Below are 24,676 nucleotides of genomic sequence, written 5' to 3'. Positions count from 1 at the left end.
TTAAAACAATAGCAAAAAGCATTATGACTAGGCCACTGCTCTGGGCCTCTGGAAAGTAGCTGCCATGCCTTCAGCAAAGAGACCTAGGTGAAGCTACCAGAACACCAGTGCCAACCCCCTAGAACAGTGACTGTCACTAGAAGACACCAGATGGCAGTATCCAGTGACCAGGCATGAGTAGAATATGTTGGGCATTTGTGGCAAGAAAGTTCTATGTGGCAATAAGCTGCCCTTGATTCACATTCTGGGAACTAACAGCCCCCTCCCGCACACCCGCCATTCTTCAGTAGGTACTGTAAACAACTTGCAGAAGCTTGCACTAGAGGTGTTCCCCTTAATGTTGCAAGGGTCGATCTGGGGGGAGTTGATTGTAAGGTATTTTAAAATACGAAGTGAGTGTGTGTATGCTGTGTGGTGTGTATTTTTCCCCAGTAAATCGGCGAAGTGCACGGTGTCGGAGTGAAGCTGGAAGGAGCTGGCAGCCTGTCATCCCTGCCTGCCAGCCGGCTGTGCAGCAGTTCCAGCTCAGTTGTTGTTTTGATTACCTAACTCAAGTCTGGAAGGCGCCTAAGCATCTGGGTTATGCACACAAGTGAAATCTGTCAGTATTTGAGAAAATGGGTCAGATTGTCAAGCTTGATTGAAATTTTTCTCCTAATTACACAAGTTCTGGCCAAGCAAAGTCCCTGCCACTGCCTCCTTAAATATCCCACCTTAGAATGTCAGCAGTCTGAAAAGCAAGCATTTAGACCTGACTTCTCCTCCAAACCTTACTGCCAGTGTTAGAAGTACCACCTTTTCTAAGGACAATAACAGATCCTCTACATCACTTAGATAGCAGGCGAGTCAAAGCTCTTTTTGCATTCCAAGATGCATGGGACCCTGAAAGTTTGCAGCCGACAGACTCTTCTCTCATGAGCCCCATTTCTGCTCTGGCCAAGCTACTGAATGCTTCCTTAAGTATTTACAAAAAGTTACTAAATTAGATAGAGGTGAGAAGAGTAAAAAATCCTGAGAAGAAAAATCATAAATATCTAAAAATAGTCTGTCTTCAAATTTTTTCACTATTGTCTTTAAATTCTCTCCCAAATGACATGGTTCATACAAAAAAAGACCATCTAGAACCCCAAGCCGGGGACCCACACAAACAAACAACTTGGTTCTATGTTGAATGATTTGCAAATGAATGTGTAAGTTGAAAATTTAAATACAGGGTTTCAGAGAGGTAGACATCATAGATTCTGTACTTTCAATGACTTTCTACATTATTCAACCAACAGTCTAAACCCTGTTGATAGAGGATCTCCACTATTAATAGCTACCATTTATTGAAAATCAAACACTATTTCAGTTACTTTACATGCATAGACTAATTAAATTCTGACAAAAGCTCTTGGAAGAAATATCCCATTTTATATATGGAACATGAGGCTCAGTGACATTAAAGAAGTTGCCCTCAATCACAACTAAACCTCTGTGGGCTCCAGAGACCTGTGCTTAGCCAGTCACTCAATACCCGGAGCTAAGTTACCTTTCAGTCAAAAGACAACAGGTAATCGGTCTTTCAGAACCTTCAGAAAGAGAAAGGATAAAATAACAGAAACACCCAAAGAGATAATGGTAATAATGACCACAGCAGTGGCAAACAACTTTTTAGAAATGCCTAGAAGCCACTGAGTAAGGGGAGGGGAATCTAATACACACATTTAGGGAAACAAGGTCTAGATTCAAATCCAGGTGCTCACTAACACCTCATTTTCTTACAGAAAACTTAAGCTGCTTCTCTAATTCCAAAAAAAAGGCATTCTATGGTCTGGCAATAAACATCCAAGTACCTGGGAGGCAGCTGGGACTGGGGGAAGGTTACCTGGTTGTCAACCTGTCCCTGAGCTGCCACCAAGCCGTTGTGTGACCACCAGCACATCACCACCTCTCTGAGCTGGTTTCATCATCTCAGAAGTAGTTAGGATTCCTACCTAGGAGTGTTGCTGCTCATATGAATTTAAAACAGTGGATATCCCCTCATTCTTGAGGGGTGAGGGCATCAGTATGAACACACAAACAAAACAGTGATGTGCCTCCCCAGCACAGGGTGGAGGAAGGCAGGGAGGGAAGGTAGAGATGTGCAGCAGGGACAGTGTCCCCCAAAGGGCCTGGAACACCCTGAGTCCAGCCTTTATGTTACATTAGCAAATGACTAACAATAACAGCTCAAATTTGGCCCCATGTTAGGCTCTGAACGTGTGGTCCCAGGACCCACAGCATTGGTATAGGTGGGAACGTATTAGGAAGGCCGCTTTTTAGGCTTCACCCCAACCTGCTGAGTGAGAGGCTCTGGAGATGATGTACAGCAGTGTGTGTTCCAACAAGCCCTCTAGATGATTCTGATGTACACTAAAGTTGGAGGACCCCTGGCACAAAGGGATAAAGGCTCACATGATAGAATCAGATACACTTGGATTTGAATCCAGCCTCAAAGAGGAACATGTCTGTGTGACTCAAAGTACTGGTTAAGTCCTGGGTAAATGAGGTGCCAACAAAGGTGGCAGGAAGCACCGACTGAGCTGGGAAATGATGAGGGTGGAAGTAGAGGGTGAAGACGGTATATGGGAGGAGCATGGGAAATGGCTTGAGGACCTATCTCAGCCACCTAGAAGTTTTCTTGGACCAATCCTGCTGCCCTTCAGTGTAAAGATGGGAACTGGCCCTGAGGCTCACAGGCAGCTGAGGGCTGGATCAGTTCAGAGGTTCCTGGTTTGAAAGTTCTGGAGGCTGAATGTAGTTAGGAAGGTAGGCAGCAACCTCAGGAGACTGCTGCTAGGAGGTAGCAGTGAAGGCATCACTCAATGGTCATTACCTCCCATGATTGAGAGGCCAGCCTCGAGGCTGTCCACTTAGAGGCAAACAATAAAGAAACTATTGGGTGGGTGGGTAGTGGTGAGAACAGGCAGTAAGACAGAGCTGGTGAAAAACAGAAGCTGAAATGCCTGCCTGCTTCATTGTTAATTTGAAAACAGAATCTACACCCAATTTATTCTGACTAAAGCATACAGAAGACCAACTCCAAAGGAGGAATGTGTATTTGAACAGGTGCCAAAAGGAAAGCTGACTTAAGACCTCCTACTGTGTCAAAAGCATTGCTTCCTGACAGAAGAATTATCTTGCGTTTGTGGGTAAAAATTTCCAAGTCCATTCTAAAATTTCCCTCAACAGAGGATCACACCCTGGGTTGTTCTCAGTAAAATACTCCCAAGGAATGCACAGAAAGAATGAGGGGCCTGCAGTGATCAAGGATGAGCCCGGACTCCTCAGCCTGCTACCTGCCTGCCTGCCTGCTCCCACCCATTGCTTCCTGTGGCAGAGGCATGGGGCTTTTTTGACCTCCGACACCTATTAATTTTGCCTTTGCCACATATAATAAATCCAACCTCAGTCAATACAAACTTTTATCACCTCACCTGGAGACTTTTGCAAATGTCTTGTTAAAAAAGAAAGTTAATTTGAAATATACAGAAAAGTATATATCTCATAATTTATATTTCTCACCAAGGATAAATATAGAACAACATGTTGTCATATTTGCTTTATGATTGCTACCTCTTTGTCTCTTTTAAAGAAATAGAGGTTATAGAATTAGCTGAATTCCCATACCATTCTGCTTTCTCTCACTAATGTTAGTCACTTCCTTGAAGTTAATTTTCATGCATATTTTATTATGTTCCTACATCTTCTTGTATCTATAAACAATACATTCTGTTTCTCTTGGCATGCATTTTTAAATTCAACAGATTCGTATTCTGAAATGTCTTGTTTCCTCTCTAAAGCACTTTGGTGTTTTCATACATTTAAATTTGTGCCCATCTGATAAACACAAAATGCTGTATCCTTATTGATTTTGCATTTTGGATTACTTACAAGGCTGATTATTTTTCCATGTCTTTATAAGTCAGTTGAATTTCCTCTTCTCTAAAGTGCTTATTGGTATCCTGGGTGATCTTTTTCTTAGAAGATTTTTTTTTCTCCTTTTTAATTTTTTTCCGGATGGTAATTTGTTCTTGGTGGTATGCATTGCAAATGTGCAAATTTTTACTTCCAGTTTGGGGCTTCACTCTTAATTTGGTAATATCTGTTGCCTAATATTTTAATTTTCATAAAGGTAGATTTACCAACCTTTAGCACTCTTATCACCCTACATAGAGTGCTTTAATTACTACAGTTTGGTAGGAAATTGAGATAGTTGTGTGAGTCCTCCATGGATCTTCAGTTCACCTTGGTTGTTCTTGAGTCTCGACTAATCCATTGAATGTCAACAGTTTTAAGATACCCAAATTAATTTTAAGATTAGTTTTCCTTATTGCTTACTAAGTAGGATTTTGATGCATATTCCAGAACTGAACTGAACTTGTAAGTTTGGATAGTTGCTTTTATGACATTAAAAGTCTTTGTAGATATTAACACAGCAAATCACTCCATTTATTCAGATCTTCTTTTATACTCTTTAATGAGCATCATATTATTTGGTTAGATCTCAGAGATTTTTGCAAGTTCCATTCGTAGGTAAATTGATTTTTGTTACATTTTGTTATGAAAAATCTTAAACACACAGAATATTCAAAGAATCATACAGTGAATACTCTATATCCATTACCTAGAGCTGCCTTCAATTTTACCACATGTACTTAAGGTCTAAAGTTTGTGAGGACATTGAATCTTCTTGATACAATAAGGTCCACAGAAGGCTTTGACTATGATCACTGTTTAAAGTCCTCCACCATGTTTTTAAGGGCCTTGAAGGTAGTCATTATTGTAAGAGTTTTTGTTGTTGCTGTTTTAAAAGCTAATTCTTCTTTAGATTTTCCTTCTGTTTTGCCAAGTTCTTTGGTCAGCCTTGCTTCTTGCACCATCCTCCTGCCACCTTTTTAGAAATAACTCACAGTAGCCCCCATATAGTCTGCACTTCAACCTTTTCAAATCCTAAATAGACTATTCTGCATTCAAAACATAGTTAAAGATTAGACCTTGTTGAAATCAGAGCCACGTTTTGGCTTGCCATAACAACAATTTCATATGTTTATTTGCCAAATAGACTACAGTCTCAAAAGCAGCAAAGAATTAGTATATAATATCTCCTTTATTTTTCCCTATATTTGGCACAAGAGAATACACATTAACACATCCTCAATGAATTAAATAACACCGTCTAGCATGCTTTCTGCAAGCATTTTCAGAATATAGAAAGGGCAAAAATATACATATGATCATTGGATTGGATTGTCTATACTTCATGATCTATTAAAATGTCCTTTTCTTGGACTCCTGTCATGTAGAGAAAGCATATCAGACCAGATTTGGGAGGATTGGCTTGGTTTTCTGGTTTCTAGCTCTCCCTGGTCCTGTGCCTCGCTTCTGTCTCCATCTCTCATGCACCTACTTTCCCCATATAAGAGAACATATGGGGGACATTAAATATAATCCTTTACCCCCCAGAAACTGAAAATATTTTATAGTCTTCGATTTTTATTATTCTAAATTTATTATTTCTGAGTCCAGAAATCATTAAAGGTCTAAAAAGGTGGAAAAAAATCTCATCAAGAGGTCCACAGTCTGCTTTGAGGACCTCTGTTAAACACGTTTTCAAAAAATTAAATGAAATGGACTACTTAGACATACCTCTATGCATCTCATCCAGAAGCAATGTGGCTGAAATCTCTGCCTGATTGTATCTTCATCCCGGCTCTGTGCTAAGTCCAACCTTCTCACTATTTTTTTTTAAACTCTGAATAGCTCAAGCAGATAGTACATATGAAAAGCTTGATGGGGAACATAGAACGGCTGGCAAACACAGCCCAACCTGTCACTGGGGACAGTCCAGGCATATTATCCCTAAACAGGCTCCAGCTATCCAACATGCCCTCAGGGAAACAGACGTCACTGTTTTATTTTAATTAAGAGGAGATGACCATCCTCAGGAAGTTTACCTATACAGTATGTGCAATAATGTACACAATTAAACAACTACATTAAATGAAAATGCTTCATTACCTAGACTAGATTTGGTCTAATGAAAAAGTAAATCAAATTCATAAGGAAAAATAATTGCCACCAGGCATAAGCTTGTTTTAATTTGGAATCTGAGTATGGATACACATACACTAGAGGCATGAGCTTCGTATTACAATCTCAGAAATAAGAAAGCTGACCAAGTACGACTACTTAACCTTGGCTACCTCAGATTATTAAGAAAAGGATGCCTTGCTGCAGGACAGGTCTGCAGCATTCACTAGGCCCGTACATTGCAGGAGGTGCTCTGATAGTGTGTTACCTGCACACGAGCAGTCAGCGGTACAACATTCACTGTGGTGTAGTTAGCATCACCAGTGACACTAGGAGAGACACCTAAAGACATTTGAGCCACATTTTTAAGTGCTTTCCTAATTTCGCTGCATATTGGGAGATCAGTGAAAGGGGCAACTTTGCTCGGAAGGTAAGGGCAAATCATAGGGTCCAGTGAGAGACGTCAGAAGCTCCCTGCAGAAAAACTGTGTAACTGTATGAAACACTTCTCCCCTCGGTGCTGTTGCTTCCACATCTGTTGCATTAAGGAAACTGCTTCCTCCGTTCACAAGAGGACCCTGAGAATTAGCTGTCCCAAAGGTCTAGAGAAAAGGCATTGATGAAATGGCCAAAGTAGCATCATCATTTTAGCCAATGCATGGCTACAGTCACATCACCTCATTGGGGCCACGGGACTTGAGGAGAAGCTATCAAAGCCTCAAAATAGGTAAGCATTTAAAAACCTTTGATTCATAAATCTTCTCTCTAATTTCTCCTTTTCTACAGTAATTTAAAGAAACAGAAACAAAGTATTTTGGTTCCTCCAGGGCCTAATTGGTTCTTGGTGTTTATCAGTTTCCTTGGCCACAATCCACAGGATTATGCCACCAAGTGTACCTGAGGGACCAACTGTGAGGTTAGAGTGTGGGAATGGGACAGGACTAAAACATCATGTGCCCATGGTCTTCCGTAAGGTGCCTGGGGTGTCACAGAGCAGAGAGAAGGGCAAGCTTCCCATGGCTCCTGCAGAAGGGAAGCCAGACTGGGTATAAATGGGCCCTGACGAACACTGGGCCATACGGTGAGTTTGGAGAATATAGAACAAAATAAGTGACAGGACCTGTTCAGAGCCATTTTCAGACACAAGCTCACCACAGGACATATTATAAGACGAAGTATCACTTGGGAAAGGCTCCCTGGGAATCACTGACTGAAGGGTAGAGTTCTTTCCTAACAACTCAGTTCAGACTAAGGAGCATGTGGGCCGCGCATTCTCTGCCATCAGGAGAGAAGTTACATTTTCTTCTTATTCTGCTCCAGGTTTCCATCAAAGCAAAAGAGGGGGCAGAGGCCAAATAAGTATTTACATTATCCTCTCCCCTCGGTACACTTGGACACTATGCACTGGTTGATCTACTCAGCACACCTCATGCCGGGGAGTTCTACAGAGAAGCTAACGCCCACCCACCCTGTCGTAGTTCATGTCCGGTCCCCACTTCTAGTCTCTCCAAGCTCACCCTGGGGTAACAGCATGATACTGATCATGTCAAGACTCTCTGGAGTGATTTTTTTTTTTGGCTCAGCAAAATGTTTCACCTGTCCCAAGAGGAAGCAGATGAGAGACAGAAAAGGTGGGGTTTGGGGCAGATGAAGAAAAGGAACAATACCAGAAGAAGAAATGCACAGAAGCCTTGGAGAGGCCCAGATCAAAACAGAGGAAAGAGTGCTTCACACAGCCAGCCGCGTACAGACGGAGGCTGCTGGAAGCCCAATCCTGGAGCCCATGTTCTGTGGGGCACTGACGCATCTGTAGGGCTCGCTTTCTCTTGAATCTCTGAGTACTGAGCCAGAAAACATACCCGCATCATTTTAGACAAGAGAACTGAGGACTAGATGGGTGAAAGGGTGGACCAAGTATTCATGTGACATCACACTCTCAGAGCAATGAAGAATGCATAAGGTTGTAATAAAGAATGTGAAGCTCTCTCTTCTACACTCTGTTCTTCTCATAGAGGACTCTTAAAAAGAAATGAAAGGTGACAAAATTTGGCTCAAGATGAAGAAGGGATGTTGTAATGGGCAGAGGTTTCAGAAGATGGAGGAAGTGAGGCCCTCCAGAGACACTCTAGGACAGGGGATGTGATAGCGAGGCCGGGTGCTGCAGGCTCTGGTCTAGAGCAAATCGCACACTGCCTCAGCTTGGAGCAGAGAACCTTCACAGTCCTGCCGACACTGAATTTCCAATGCCTCTTGCTTTCCCCAAGCTCCACAAATTTGATCATACACTCAATTGAGCTAACAATCTCACAACTGATTGAAACTAGGGTGGGTGTTTTGCAGAGCTAGCTCAAAAATAAACAGTGAAAATAAGAGGAGAAAAGAGAAAAACAAAAGGTCATTTACTCTAAGAATCCTGGTTTGTGTTTATGCTCCACATGAGGTCCAAATTGTATCTGGGCTTGAAATCCACCAAATTCACAAGCTTTCTCAAAGGAGACGGGGTGGGAACCATTCAGGATATCGTCCCGAGCCTGAAACACAAGAAGGAAAAAGCATCATGAGCTTGGAGAAGTGATGTGTCCTCTCCACTGACATTCCTGCGCCTGAGTGGAGCAAGCGGAAGTACGGCAGGCAGCCCACAGGGACACAGTACACCGCACATGATGGTGGCGCAGTAGGATGAAGGCAAAAAGAAAATAAGTCTTTGCCCCAAATTGCCTGTATGGAAAGTGTCATCAGTGTCCAGTGTATTTAAACTAAAGCTTGAATATAATCTAGTAAAGTAGAAGTGGTGATGAAAAATAAAGGGGCAAAGGGAAATCCCTGCAAAATGACAAGGTTCAAAGAGAAGGAAACAGAAATAGACTTTTTATGCTAAATCTTATAGCTAACAAAAATTATCTAGAGGTGACATCAACCCAACAACCATCCCCAGATAAAGACCAGTGTAGTATAAGGGGGAAGGGAGGAAAGAGGGACAGAGACAAACAGGAACTCAATACAGCAGACATTTAGGGGATATGATAAGCAAATGCACAGTCCCAGAACCAGGAACTAACTATGTCCAAAGACCATCTCGTAGCTCTTGACCCATCACTGTTGTTGCTATTTATTCCTTTTCTTCCTGTCTTTTCCTTTCTCTAGTTAAATGACTCCCAGACCACTCTTTGAATGGATACTCTAAGCTACAGCCTTATGCTTTAAACTAACAAGCACTTCTTAGTCCGGCTCTCTCCGGTCCTTCTGGCCTTCTAGCCTCTTTCTGCCCAGCCTGCTTCATGTCACTTACTTCATGCCTCCACTAACTCAGGTCAGTAAGCTTTTCTGTAAAAGGCCAGGAAGCAAACACATTAGACCTTATTGGCCATATACTCTCTGTCACAACTATTGAATTCTGCCACTGGAACACAACAGGAGCCACAGATAGTATGTAAACAATTAAGTGATGTATAGGGGGATTTACCAACATGTGATATGTAAATGATGAACAATGAATTGTGTTCCAATAAAACTTTATTTACAAACCCAGGTGACACCATGTCTGCATTTTGCTGACCCCCACATTATTTTATGGGTTGTTAAGTAGATAAATGTTGAGAGGAATGGGAAGAAGAGTAGAAAAGAATGAAAGAAGTGAGAGAGTGAGAAAGAGAGATGTTTTTCTTTAGTCAGAAGAAAACTTGGGGATTATCTGGTGCAAAGCCCACATCTCAGAGTGGGAAACTACAACTCAGGTGAATTAAATGATTTGTCTGAGTTTCAACAGTTAGTTGATGGTAAAGACATAAAAGGTTTTTAAGAGAATATCCTTCAGTTAATGTGATGTGATGTACTGATTTTCTGACCAATATTTGCTTGTTTTCTAAGATGCTAGCTAAGAAAGTTTTAGTGCATTTGAAGTAGAGAGCCAGTTAAGTGCTTCAAATCCAGGCAGAGAGAGGCAGTACCAGCCACCACTTCCCAATCTGAGAGGCCCAAGAAAAGACCTCCTCAGGATGGCCAGCAGCACATGCCCAACATCAATCCGCACCCCAACAGAAGAGGTATGAGGAGCCATGAGCAGTGCTCCCTGGAAACTGCACGCCGCAGACCTGCAGTCAGAGCCAAGCTCCTGCTCACCACAGGCCTCAGCCAGGAGCTTCCTGGAACCTCACCCACCTCTGCGTCTGCGCATTAAACTGTACCTGCACATAAAGCAAGTTCAGCTGCACAGGGTCCCTCGAGTCCACATTCTGATCAGAGTAAAAGAACTTGCGTCTTAGCAGTAACGTTTCATGTTCATCTACTCCTTGTTCTCTGAAGGTTCGGCTGTGATCCAGCCAATTTACTGCAACACAAGACAAATGAAAGAAGTTGTTTATTTCTTCTCTCAGTTTAAGGGGACTTATCAAAATAGCAGTGTGATACAGATGCATATTTCTGTGATGCTGACATTCAGTTATGGCTACTTCTTAGATTGCAACTGTGCTTTTTAACTTGGCAAATTAATCCCACATTTACCATCGTGTACCATCCACATACTACACATGGTGGTGGTGGTGGTGGTGGGGCAATAGATAAGAAGATCAGTGCTTTATGCCAAGACAACCAAGTTAGCATTTTCCTTTAAGTCAAAAGCAGATAGATACTTCAGTCTCATCAGGTGCAATTATTTATAAACTCTGAGCATGAGTTAACTGATTCTAAGCACAAAAGACAAAAAAAAAAAAAATGAAAGTACTGGCAGGAGGGGAGAACAGGACACTAAGATGCAGAGGATGGTGAGACCCTGCCCATGGCCCAGCTTGAATCTCACTTACAAAATGCTCACCTGGTATCAGAGTGCACAGGAGTGGATCACCCTGACACTTTCCACATCTCTCATTCCTACACTCCTCCCTGAGTTAACACATACAGTGCAAGAATCTATCACAAGCCTCACTAGATTATAAGCATCTTTAGCAGGGGCAATGTCAGATTGCCCTCATCTCCCACAGTATCTCAGAGAGTATCATGCACATTATAAAAATCCTAAGGATTTGTCTACTAAAGTTTCACTTGGAAAGAAGTATGCAACGGGAAATCAAATGGGGCAGAAAAAAAAAACTGGAGAAAGGGTCAGTGGAAATGCAAGCCCCACCGCATTTCAATAAGCATGACGACCATGACATCTTTCCAGCGCAGCAGCAAGAAAAGAGGAAGACAGAGGCTGGGAAGGTCCACGTAAATCCTGCACGAAGTAAGACCACCTGGGAGGTGGGGTGTCAGGTGGCCAGGTGCACGAGGAACAGGCTCTGGGGACAAATGGAGTGTACATCCTGGCTTTTCTAAATACTAATTGTGTGGCCAAAGGAAAGGACTTTCTCATGAGAGAATTATATTACCATCTTGTAACCCCCTAAGGAAATAATGGATCTAAGCAATGGTCATCAATGGCTGCTAACATCACAAAAAAGGAGACAGCCAGATTTAACTTCCTGATGCAAGTACTCAGTACCACATAAGGAATCTTTATTTTAAAAGCATACATACACACAAGTCTGATGAGGCTTTCAAATTAAAAGGGACAGAAGAACGTGTTAGGTGACATCACAGGAATGCAAATCAATAAAATCCAGACTGTAGAAAACAACATACAAATAACAACTGGTTTCTTTCCCCAAAATATTCCAAGGAAAAACAATACATGGAGGAAAAGCCTTTAGATTAAAAGAGTTGAACAATCTATCATCCAGCCTTCTTTGGTCCCTAGTCCAAATAAACTGTTTAAGAAAGGTCTTGTCGAAGACAGTGGAGAAAATGTGACATGATTTGTATATTTGGTATTAAGAGATTACTTCTTTTTATATGAAATGGTATTATAGTCACTTTATTATTTTTCTCAAAAATCTTCATCTTTTAGTGGCAATGACTAAAATATTTACAGATGTAATGACTAAAGAAAATATCCCTGTCCCGGGTCACATAGATGATGGAAGGGAGTGAAGCTTAGCCAAGCCATGTGCCTGTATCACACTTCCCTCTCAGACACTCACAGTCATCATCCGTGTGAAGCTTGGCCTTCAACTTCTCCATTTTCCTTTCATCTCGTAACAGTGTCCTGTCTTTTTTTAGCGTGCCTGTCCCTTCCTCTTTCTTTTCTTCAATTGTTTCTTGGATTAAAGAATATTCTTCATAGTTTGTTATTCCTAAAAATATAAATTAGATCATAATCATCGGGTATCACATGCCTTTCAGCCTGGGGCCTCTAGCGCTCCAGGAAGTCCCCTGTGGCAAAGGAGAGAGAGAAGCCTTACCAAGGTGAGGGTGGGGTGCCACCCTCAGGGCACCCATCATATAATTGGCCAAAAGGAAGAATTTTCAGCTAGTTAAGTCACATTCGCAATGTCATGTTCAATTCTGTAGATTTTTGAAAAGCAAGTACAAAGTAGAGATCATGCAGAACAAGACAAGACAAACAAGGAGTGGCTGAACAAATGGGCTTCCTTTGTCTGAAGGGAAAACTATGACAGGCCAGGCTACTTTCCTCAAATATTCGCAAGACTTCACATAGGAGACAGACCTGCTGCCTGAGGAGATTAACACACTGCCAGAGGAAGAGCTGTGTGACAATCGTGTTCAAGGAGACGCTGCATGCCTGCCATGCCTGCACAGAATCCCAGAAATGGGTGGAGACCGAATTAAATTATTTCAGACACATTGTTTTCAACTTGAGAATTCCTTTTGTTTTTGAAATGGAAATAAAAGCTCTCAATTTTGACTCAGTGAGAAATTCAAGTATTTACAATACCAGCTCATGGGCTTGCGTATTGGGAGAATGATCACACTCTCTTGGGACTGGGCAAAAATCGTGTGCCAGAACACATTCAAGACTGCCCAGACACCGAACAGAGGTGACACAAACCAGAACCCGGGCATGCGAACACTCACCTATCCTGCTGCAAATAGTAACCAGGAGTTCCCCCACGGTCTTCGAGTCGTCCACCATCACTGTCTTCACAGATCCATCCAGCATCCGGATTTTCTGAGGTCTCTGTTTCTTTTTGTATTCCAAAATATCCTAGAGCAAAACCACATAACCTTTTCACACTGTGTGGAAACTAAATTTGAACAATTTTCTTTAAAAAATGAATTTTCCCTGGCACACTCTGATTTTTCTCCTTCAGGGTTTTTATGAGATTTTTCTGCTAATACAGAAACCCCAGTGTTTAATAATTGCTCTTATAAGGATTTTTTAAAAATCTGATAGTCAAATTGGACACAAAGAAGTAGTATTTATAGCTCATAATTATTGAAACCTAACCTCTGTAAAGATAAAGTAACATATGTCCTCCTGAAAGGCTAGGAATCATATATCTATCTAATGAGGTTTAGAGAGGAAAATTCCTACTTACTTCTGAAAAAAAAATATATATATATATGTATATGTGAATATCTATATATAGTCATGAAGAACATAAATAATACTCCATAATTCTTCATAGGAGCAGTTTATCACAGTAGAAGTGATTTTCACAGTAATGGTATGGCCAAACAGGGGTAAGAAATTGGGAGTTATTTTTGAATGATAATTTTTTTTTGCTACACATAACAATAGAGTTGGAAAGAAAAAAATTAATTGGCACCATCTACTTCACTCTTGCTCTATGAAATATTAAACAAATTCATAAGTGCATTCCATATACTAAACCCAGTATCTCAGGGTTAGGCTGAACAGAGCATATAACACTTTTTTATTCATTATCTCTCTCCATTTCCATAACAACCATTTTTTGTTGTTACTGAGTTATTAAACATATCTAAAACAGTCTTTCTTTTACAAAAAAGGAACACTGATTAATATTGAATGTCCTCCTACCTTTAGGATTATTTGTTTTCTCTCTAATCTTTCCTTACTTTCTATCGGCTATCGCCAGGACACTTTCTACATACATGCAGAAAGATGCTGTATCTCAATTTCCTAACTACAAAGGCCAACAGTGGCACACAGAAAGAACTTAAAATACTAACCATACTACTTAATTACCCTGTGGAGTTTCAAGAATTTGGACGGCTGGTATTTTTTATCACAATCACGATCTGGACAAAGTACATTACATCGAAACTATTAAAAGATGCCCTTGAATCAAAATAGATGGTCTGGTCTCTCCTTTTCTTTGAAGCATTATAATGCTGGCTCCTATGGAAGGCCCAGGGACAAAGGGACAAAAAAGCAAAAGCAGACGGGCAGCATACCCCATTTCGCAACATGTAGTAATCCAGTGTTCTGCCTGCTTCCAGCCAAATTCCTTTCCTCGGGTCTTCATCCGAGAGAAATAGCCCATAGTCAGAAGCTGGACGATAAGTAGAAGGAAAAATAAAAGACAAAGTGATTCCGAGGCCATCACTGACTCCCAAGCCCTGAGTCTGTTAGCTTGGCCAGGATGTGGGTGTTCTCCTTTGTCAGAGACATGTTTTGTTTTAAGAACACGGGCAGCCACTGGGACTAATTGCTGGGCTGCAAAATACCCCAGATAAGACTCGGATTTCTTAAAATCAGTGGGCAGTAGTTGTGTCTAAAATGTAGGGAGAAGGAAGAACAAAGCAGTCCAAATGTCTTTCTAACTGAATTGGGCTTTGTTCCCTATCACGTGCTATAAAACCCAGGCCAAGAGCCCATAAAGAGTGACAAGATAGCCATGGAGAAATGGAGGAAGTGATCACTTAAGCCCACAGCCACTCAGGCAGAGAGGGACTGACAGAGCCTGCACACTTGGAATAATCCTGCCAGCATCTCAGCACAGCATTCTGAAAGAGAGGTGAGAGGACTTCCCTGGAGATGAAGACCCTGCTCCCCACACCACCAAATTATGAATAAAGTTGGAAAACTAAACCCTGTGTTCTCCATAGAAATCCCCCAGTCTGACCCAGGAAGTCCAAGAGGGTCATGGCAGGAGGAAAGAAGTATCATCTCCTGTGCAAAGACTCCTCTCTTCCTAAGAGTGACTCAAGGAGACCTTAGAGACCTAGGGGAGGGTCAGAGCTCCAGGTGTTTCTCAGGAAAAAATTCAAGATCTGTAAAGGTTTATATCTTCACCACAGCTATATAGCAATCTGACCCAAAGAAATGTTTAAAAGTCTGAGAGAAAATCAGTAACAAAAGTAAAAGCACCAGAAATGATTAGACAGATTTTGGAATAAGGCTGGGGATGTGGGCATATTTTATTTTGGGTAATCTAGAAATAACAGAGTGCTTTGAATAATATAAATAGCATTCTTAGAACAAACAGTTAGCAGTTTTGTGAGTAATAGGTCTTTTTAAGAAGACCCATGCCAACCTATAATTGTCTTCGAATGTTTAATTTTTCTGTTTCCAATTTTTAAGATAAGTTTAACCCCATTTTCACACTAAAAGCTTATTAATTTAGGAATAATCCTAATTTCTCAAGTTTCAGTGAAACACTAAATAAAAGAAGGAAATGTAGGAAGAAGACAAAGGGAAATGGAAAATAAAATTTTATGAATGGCTTTTGTTTAAACGCAGATTAACGGTGTTCTGTGGTTTATCCAAACATTATACAAAACATATCATGAATTTTTTTTAAGGTTAGGGAGAAAGTCTATAAAGTCTTTTCAAAGTACTTGAAATACAAGGTTTGTCCAGGGTCCTGATGGCAGTTCCAGATTTCTTCAGGCTGCTAGAGTAGAAAGTTTTCATGCTGTTGGAGCTCAGGACATACAAAGCAATAATTGTCAGGGCAGCTTCATTCGTACTTTATAGGAAAAATGAAATATCAAAAAATGACTTGTAAACTGCAGGGCATGATGCTGACATATGGAGGGGTCATGACAGAGGACGTGATGATGATGAGAACTCAATGGAAGTTGTGGTCATTGTTACCAAAAACCTTACACAGGAGGCAATTAGTGTCTAGGCTAAGAAAATACTGCCTTTGAAACACACACACTAGCGGGCTTGTGTACCAACCACTCAGAGCCTCCTTTAGCTACTAAAGAAAGAACCTACAAACTATTTCAAGAAGCCAGCAAATAACCAATGGTCTACCTTGGCCAGTCTGTGCCTCGGGTACCCGCTCTCGAATGACTCGACACGCATCATACACGGCTGTAGATGGTTCAAACTGCATGGTCTTCACCACATTGCAGTGGCGGACACAAATCTTTAAGGACAGGGCCACCATTTTCCTAGATGACTGGAAGATTGTCACTTAGAATATCTGGAAAACACGAAGAAATAAAGCCTGATATTCACGATAATTGTTTGTCTTCAAGAAAAAACCCTAGCCTCCAATTCAGCTTTAAAAACTGAAAGAGAATAAAACAATGAAGAGAATTCTTTACATAAAAACACAACTTAAAAGATTTTGGACATTTTAAAATAAGACAGCAGTGTTCCATTTCAGGGCTTAGGAGGGGGAGTTCTTGGGAGGAGTCTCCTCAGGGAGGCTCCCTACCTGAGGTTTTATCGCAAACCTTCAGGAGTGGAATTTCCCAAGTTAATGTCCTCCAGGTGAGAGGCAGAGAGCCTCGGGCACCCACAGATGCCTCCTGAAGAGGCTCTTTCAGCAGCAGTGGCCTGGCTCCTGAGGTGAGGAAGAGCCATGAATGCCCTCTCAAGCGCTCCTCATGGCAAAAGAGTTCCACTATGCCACATAGCACACAGTGTGGCTTCCAGGCCCCACCCTGCCACCAGGACCCAGTGCGAATCGCAGCAAGGCACGTCAGCCCTTCTGCTGCCATCTCCCCACAGGGAAGTCAGAGTGATAAGAACCCTGCATAATTCACCAGAGAACCTAATCCGGAGGGGATACGAATGGTAGGACAATGCACAGCCAATCACTAATGAGGCCGGAGTGGTCGATTTTAAACACCCAGTGTGTGCCAGACAGCTTTGCATTCATTAGGGATCTTTGAGTGGAGAAATGCCAATTCAATTGTTATTAGAGGCTAGGTTTCACACATGACTTTTAAAAATCTAAGTACAATAATTTAGTTTGTTTCCTTTGAGTTGGTGGCTTATGGCTTATTTCTACTACCTGCTTTATTCTGTGTCTGGAAAATTACCCCCCAAGGCAAGCCAGCCTCTGTCAAATGCATGTCTTGGGCACAAGAGAGGCATCTTCCCTGTACAGAAGCAACATGGACCTACCAGACTGACTCATCCTGGTAAACAAAATACAGCACTTTACAGTTAGTAGCTATTAGAATTCTACAGCTGCATGGATAACATAAATCCACAGGGATTTCAAGCCCACACTCCTTTATTATCTTTTAGTAGAGAATCTGCACATAGTAAACATGGACCCCTAGCTTCCTTTATGCCTTCCTCCCACTTAAGGATGCAAATGCTAAGATGCGAAGAGATGGCCAATAGGCAGAGAGGACAACAGGCTGGCCTGGTCCAGAGGAGGGAGTGGGTGTCTCCAAGGTGTCACTTGTTAGCATGCTTGATTGGTAGATTCCTAACAACAGGTGACTGGGTCACTTGGATACAGTCGACATTTTTAAACATGCTCTGTGCTCAAGGGCAGGGTGGATATTCAGTCTCCCTAAAATAAGGCAACCATTCAGGCAGTCCAACTATAAAGTAATTCTGAGCTCTACTTATGCTCTGAATGAATTTTGTCAGTGAAAGAAACATCAAGTCATACTTCTCAATAAACAACAGCAGTGTTTCTCTAGGAATCTGCCCCAAACTGAATCAATTTACTATAATCTGGGCAGTGGCTGGATTGCTGACACAGCAGAGGAATTAAAAATATTGGACGATTTTCCATCTGTAACATCAAGGGCTATTAAAGCTATATATAAAAGGGTCTACTCAACTCTTCTTTTTACAGGCATATTTAACCAATCAACCCCACAGTTTGGGAAAATAAAATTTAAACTCTAGAGATAAATTGACAAATTTGCTGTGCTATAGATCACTCCATGGATTAGTTTATCCCCTGGGGCTGATGACAACTGTAGGGTTTCCTGAATTGCTGAGATCCATGTGCACAGCTGATAGTAACAGTCAGTGGAGGAGGCCACAGAAGTCCATGCTGTCATGCAGGCCGTCTATGGGACACCCCAGAGAGGGTGGGATGGTTCATCTCTTCCAACGCTTGGGAATAGGAAGTAATTTAAGTACCCATGCATGGAGGCTGCCCTTCCCAGGCTAATAACTGGGCTTTCTACAGGGCAAATAAATGGTCTCTCTAGCCAAGAAGAGAGAGATTCAAAGGGAAAGACAGAACCAAGACAAGGAGCTGAGAGCAGAATGTAATAGCAGGATGATAAACACTGGGGCTCAGAAGGAAGCCAAAAAGCAAGGGGAGCAAGGAGAAAGAGGCAAACAGAGAAACAGGGAGCCTCGGGTGCAGATTAATCTACAAGGGACACAGGAGAGAAGCCCAGAGATCTGAGAAGCAGAAAATACGTAACAGTGCAGGAAACTATCCCGGACAGCTGGAAAAAAGCAGCAGCCATTGGCTGAGGCAGGGGAAGCTGCTGCAGGCACAGGTTTGGAGTGGAAATAATTTTGGATGTAGTTAGTGGAGAGGTGGAGCAAGTTGAATACAAAGATGCATATATGATGGGGGTATCATCATATTTAAACCCTCAGGACTAGAAAGATGGATCATCCAGGAAGTGAGCATGAAAGAGAGATGCGAGAACTGAGTCATGGAGCAGTTTTCAAATCAGGACAAGAAGTGAGGGGCAAGGAGGCCTACTGGAAGGGAAGGGAAGGGAACCAAGAGAGGTTGGGCCCAGAAGGTGCAGCCAGCGGCAGGGAGCGATCAACTGCGCTAAATGCCCATCACAGGTCAGAGAAGATGAGGGCTGAGAAGCAACCACTGACTCTGGCAACCGGGAGGTCTCTGCAGCTGAGGTAAGAGGAGGTTCGCAGAACGCTGGGGCCAGAGCAGCAGGCTCAGGAGAGAGATGAGGAGAGCGGCTGGCACAGCAGGTACAGGAGGGCTGCTTGATGGGCAGAGGGATACGCAGTAACTGATTGATGCATTTAAGGCTTTTTATATGGAAGTACGCATCACGTGGTTGCGGCAAACTTCATGTCTACATAGTGTCTATATGGACATGGTTTCCACTTTTCCACTTTTCCAGGAAGTGCCCTTCCTGGAGGCAGCAGATGCCTCTCTGCACATGACCTCCTTGTGGGCCCAGCCCGTGCCGCTGCCTGGGTCTGTGTGAGAGGACAGGAGTTGGAAAGTCTTGGTTCAAGGAAGGGGTGCAGCCTGTGCTCCGTGCCAGCCCCGGGCCCGCCAATGCCTTGGTCCTCTGGGCCCAGCACAGATCCTCTTCCTGCACCTCAGAGAGAAGGAGGCTGCCCCCCCCCCCCGCGGCCACTGGATGCTTGGCTGCCTACACCACAGGATCCCCTTGTCTTCTCACCCTGACCTCTCACGGGGGAGGCCCCAGAATGAGGTGTCTATGCTTACTTCCGGTAGATGTTCCACAGAATGAGGGACACTAGAGATTCATTACCAGATTCATATTCCCAACTCTCCCAACACCTCAAAATGCCTGCGGCGAAAAGTGCCATCATCGCCCCCGCAGAACACGGCACGCAGGGAAACCGAAGGCCCAGACCCGTCACTCTCAGGGGGCACTGCACAGTGGTCAGAGACCAAAGACTCCAGTCTCTTCTTCTGAGTCTCGGCTTTCTGATTTATGATGACTCAGTGTTCCCAAGCATGAAGCATGAAATAAGACCAACAATTTCCTTCATGGGAATGTTAAAAAAAAAAAAGTGAATTAGGTACATAAACATGCTTTATAAGCTGTAAAATTATGTATATAGACAAGTCATTTTTATTTTTATCATGCAGAAGGATCACCCACATAGGAAAATCTCGGTGAGGTCTGAGGTCAAAGGGCACAGTGATTTAACCATCATCCCACGGGAACAGGGCACTGAGCTGTTTCTAGCACCACTCAGAACGCGATGAGATACTTGCAAAACAGGGACCTGATGGACTGAAGTGTCCTGTCTTATGGCAAAAAGAAAGTAGGATTAAAGCATATAGGAACCAAGAAATGTTAACTGAAGGGGAATATGGATTTTCCACACTTGTGAGGAGTGTCCCTATATGCTCACCAAAACCCTGAGAAATCACCCCGCTCAGACAGCTTGCCCTCATGAGGACTGACACACTCTCCACTGAGATGTTTTCAGGGCAGCACAGCCTACAACTGATGCTCCCCCCCCACTTTTCTGCATCCTCAGCCTTCTGTGAATTCCTGCCTTTCCAGGCTGGGAGCCTAGGAGAACTGACCAGATGTCCTTTTCTGGTTTGGCTGTGAGGCAGTTCAGAGCCAAATGTGTTCTAGCCCAACCCCTGCCCCTATTTTATGATCCTATCTCTGGGTTTTCTTTTACCCCAGTCTGAGTGTATGCTAGTTTGTTGTATCTGTAAGGCCTTCTTGGTTGCTGTGTGTTTGCTAAAAGACAGGTATAAATTCATACAACAGGGATGACTTTCTTTTCTTAATCTCTTCTCATTCTCATTTTTGTGCTGACCGACAACGTGAACACTGCCTGGGGCAACAGGAGACCCCTCTGTGCCATCCCCTGTGGAAGACCAGCCGGTGGGACGGGTGGTGAGACCCAGACATTCTCCTTTCAAAGTAAATGCTTTCCAGTCCCAGGGAGCTGTCAACAGCACGGGATGATGACAGCAGTGCAGACTGCCCGGGCTCAGCCCAGTCCGCCCCGGCTAACCCAAGGCCTCCTCCTCGCCCAAAGTCTTGTCCCCCATTGGTCAAGATGAGCAGCCACCCTCTGGATCTCTGTCCTGACAAGTGAGGGCTGTGAAGGGCTGCACCTGCCCTGCCATTCCACCTTGCCAATCGACGACACTGAGACCCTGAGCTGGTTATTTAACTGCAGTCTGCCTCAGTCTCCTCCTCTGTAAAATGGGAGACAATAACAGACCCACCCCGTAAGGCTGTTAGAGAATGAAATAAGTTAATACATGTCAGAGGCACATAGAAAGGGCCAAATAAGGGTTTGCTATTATTAATATTAGTCACGGAGGTTGGAGAAACACTGGGAGTAGCATACTCTATTCAGCTACCATCTAAGCTGCAAAATTCACTTTATTGGTTGTGCATCTATTATATACTAGACACTATTACAGGTGTTGGAGAACAAAGACAGACAAGATTCCTGTCCAGACGGAGCCCACCTTCTGGCAACCCTGCTTGCTATACTATCCCCATGTTCATCCGTACTCAGGTCATTCAACACGCTTTTTCTAGATGCAGAATCATCTGGGCATAAGTCAGGAAGCTGAGTGTACTTCTGGAGCCAGTAACTCCTAGTAGCTAGGCTGTTCTCTCGGAGGTCAGTCAAGAGTCCCTTAACCCGAACGCCCAAAGGAAAAACCACTGTATGCTATGGGGCTGGGCTGGCATTGCCCTGGGGCCTGTCAATTATCTCTTCCCAGGACCAACCTATGGGAGGTGCCATGGGGCTCTGCACACTCTCCTAGAGCAGAGGTGTCATGCTAGGCTGGCAGGAACACAGGCCACGCTACCACACCTTGGTGGAACCCTGGCACGAGGACAAGAGCTGCCCACCACCCCATCCCCTCTCTCCCTTCAGCCACTGACTCCATTCTGGCCCGCTGGAAGACTGCTGTACCCAATTGCAATGGCTGTACCTGCCCACCACCCCCTTTATGTCTGCTTCCTTCTCAGCAGGCAAAATACAGCCCTGTTTGATAAGAGCATGCATCACATGACTGAATGGCAGCATAAAATGTGGGTCTACATAAAAGCCATCATTCATCTGTGTTTACATCTCAGTCCCCAGTGAACAATTCTGCTCTGCCAAAGAAATGCCCAGAAAAGTGCTTCCCCTTCTCTCTACCCCTTACCTGCTCCTCTGCAAGGGAGGAAGGGGAATAACTCAGCTGGCAAGTGAGGACCCCCCTGACTGGTCAGAGCTACCCAGGGGAGCCGCAGCAGCAAAAGCCAGGGTCTCGGCCTCTGTCTGGCTCTCCTGGGCTGTCTTCACTCAGGTACCTTAGGGCTCCTTTTGAACATTCAGACTCCATATACTGAGCCCACCAGACACATATAGGTACCTGTGTGTCACCATCAAGTCAACTGTTCACTGGGAGCCAGCTGTCTTTCACTCAGGGAGGGGAGAAGAGAAGGGGCTGTGTCCATGGTGGCCTCATAGCCAGTCTAGCACAGTCAGGGAGCCACAGGCCTCTCTTAATCATCCTGTCTCCCCACAGAGCCCCTCACACCTCTTCCCAATAGTGAGTGGGTGGAGAGGCTGCCTTAGTCCCCCGCAACACCCACAGTTTGTGACAACTCCACTAACACTGAGCTAGGGAAAACACATGCAGACACAGGCTCGTGATTTTTCCACGTGGCTAACAGCCCACTTAGAAAAAGACTTGCAGGCAAAGTGGGGAGACCAGAAAAGCAGAAAGAACATTCACATAAGACTCTCTTTTTAGTTCTCCCTCAAGAAGGCATAGGAGGCCAGGATTACTGTTTGACTTTGAATAGTCCAAATAGAAATAACCATCATTAAAAGGCCAGGTGTTAAAGGAACAGAGGAGAAATGATTAACCACCCACACAGGTATGAACTTAGCAGTAAGCCAGTCAAGCCAATAAAAACTGCAGCCATGTGATTGGCACCCAGGATTGCTCTGCAAACACCGTACACACTCCTTACCTCGCAGGGCTACCACTGTGCATTCTTGCCTGTCCCCAGTACATCAGCAACATGATATACACACAATAGGGTATGAAGAATACAGTTGCCATGAGAGGTCCCTCTCCTGGACTGTCCTCTGAGAGCAAGGCCTGTAGTATCATCAGGGCCACCCTTGAATAGCAAACCCTAGCACCGGCCCATCACACAGTAGATCGTTAGCATATTAGTATATATTTGTGCAATTAATATATACTGCATTCCATGGAGGGTATAAAGGTTTCAATAGATCTTTTTCTAAATTACTCATTAGAAATTACCCATGGTAACATCATGACTGAAGGATGAACAGAGGCTAATGGCCAGCAGATCCTATGATTTCTTTATCAACAACCTGTTTCACTGACTACAGACAGTTCACCTCAGGGCCCAAAAGATGAAGTCCCCCAGCTTAACAGGTGAGAAACCCAAAAAAGGAACCCGTCAGGAATACTTGGAGGCCCCCGTTCCCTGTCCCACCCTGGGGCAGGGACCATGTGTGCTGCTCAGCATAAAGTATCTGCCACAGAGAAAGGCTCAATATGTATTTATTTAACAGATGAAGGGGGCAAACAGCAATTCTACATCCACCTAGAGAGACAAAGGAGGGCCTGCAACATGAAATTCAGAACCATGGGGAAAGATCTTTGGTACTGTTTTCCATTTTTAGATGAAGAAACTATATTCTTGAGATCAAGAGACCTTCTCGAGTTGACACTGCCAGAAAATCACAACCAGACCCTCCCATATGGTGAAAATCAATAGACTTGTCTATGTGCATGGTATGATGAGAGCCCTCCAAAGATCTCTCCAACTTACCTTTCCTCCCTAGTGGCTCCTGGCACTAGAACCTAAAAACCCATCATTATGTGTATTGTTGGTCATAAAGAGTTGTTCCCAGTTAAACCCTGCAGTAAAGGCAGTTATTTGCATTTACCACCTGTCACTGTCTTAGAATGTTAAGTTTTAGAACCTTTCAGACAAATTAATTGAGAGATGCCCTTTATTAAAGATGATGCCTAGTTACCAGGAAATTCAGGGGTATGTCAGTTTACTGCAGACCAGAACTCTGGCACTGCTGACAAGGGTAGTGAGCAGAGACGTGCAGGGCAAGAAGAACGCCTAATAAAAGGGAGGGGAGCAGACACCTATGGGCACAGAGCATTATAATTTTGCTTAGAGCTGATTTTTAAAGCACACGGCATTTTGAAATATATAGGCAATTAGGTTCAACGACTCAGCCCAAGGGCAGCTCTCATCCACCCACTTCTCATCTATGCACACTGTAAGAACTCTCCATTTTAAGAAAATTAATGTATTTTCAATCCCTGGTTTTTTTTCTGCAACCTGACCTTTTGTTTTTCTTTCATATGTTTTCTTAAACAGACTCAAATCATTTGAATGAGGCCATACAAGAATTCAAAAGTCAAAGTTTTTTGAAATTTTTAGGCTGTGCAGTCTATCTCTGAGATGCACCACCCTGCTTCTCCAGTTCTACCTGATTACTCACCCTTCAAGGCCAGAATCAAGTTTTGCTTCTATAAACTAGTCCTTCCAATCCCTGCAGCTGACAGGATCCTCCCCTCCCCCCGCAACAACCGACCTTAAGTTCTCAGATCACTCATCTGTGACCCTCCATCCAGCACAAGGGCTAAGATCCCCACTGAAACGGGAGAGGCTACACCTAGCGGTCATTTGGCACTGAAGAATTTTATGGCACCTTCATAGATTTCTTTTCATTTCATGTGCTCAAAAAGTTACAAAGCAAAATAGATTTTTTTTTTTTGCATCCCCATTTCACAGATAAAGACAGAGAATCTGGGAGGACAGGTAAATTCTTGGCCTGTGTGTGGAATGCACTGTGGTTTCCCATGAGATCACCGAGATGACTGCGCTGGCTTTCTAGCAATCTCACTGTGCACTA

At 43.4% G+C, this 24,676-nt stretch overlaps 1 protein-coding gene across 9 annotated transcripts in view; it reads right to left on the bottom strand.

The window, feature by feature from the left end:
• TLN2 (talin 2) overlaps window positions 1-24,676 on the bottom strand; it is a 440,089-nt gene that overhangs the window by 173,621 nt on the left and 241,792 nt on the right. For all 9 annotated transcript variants that reach the window (XM_073211939.1, XM_073211935.1, XM_073211941.1 and 6 more), the window contains 6 exons: window positions 16,079-16,250; window positions 14,269-14,366; window positions 12,964-13,093; window positions 12,069-12,221; window positions 10,239-10,381; window positions 8,458-8,585 (listed from right to left, as the gene is read on the bottom strand). In XM_073211939.1, coding sequence (XP_073068040.1) covers window positions 8,458-8,585; window positions 10,239-10,381; window positions 12,069-12,221; window positions 12,964-13,093; window positions 14,269-14,366; window positions 16,079-16,214 — 788 coding nt within the window. In that variant the 5' untranslated portion in view covers window positions 16,215-16,250. The remainder of the gene's footprint in view (window positions 1-8,457; window positions 8,586-10,238; window positions 10,382-12,068; window positions 12,222-12,963; window positions 13,094-14,268; window positions 14,367-16,078; window positions 16,251-24,676) is intronic.

Source organism: Manis javanica, chromosome 8 (assembly GCF_040802235.1).
Source record: "Manis javanica isolate MJ-LG chromosome 8, MJ_LKY, whole genome shotgun sequence".
In the NCBI taxonomy this organism is placed as follows: domain Eukaryota; kingdom Metazoa; phylum Chordata; class Mammalia; order Pholidota; family Manidae; genus Manis; species Manis javanica.
Note: the sequence above shows the minus strand (reverse complement) of the source record. Positions and strands in the feature narration are given on the sequence as shown.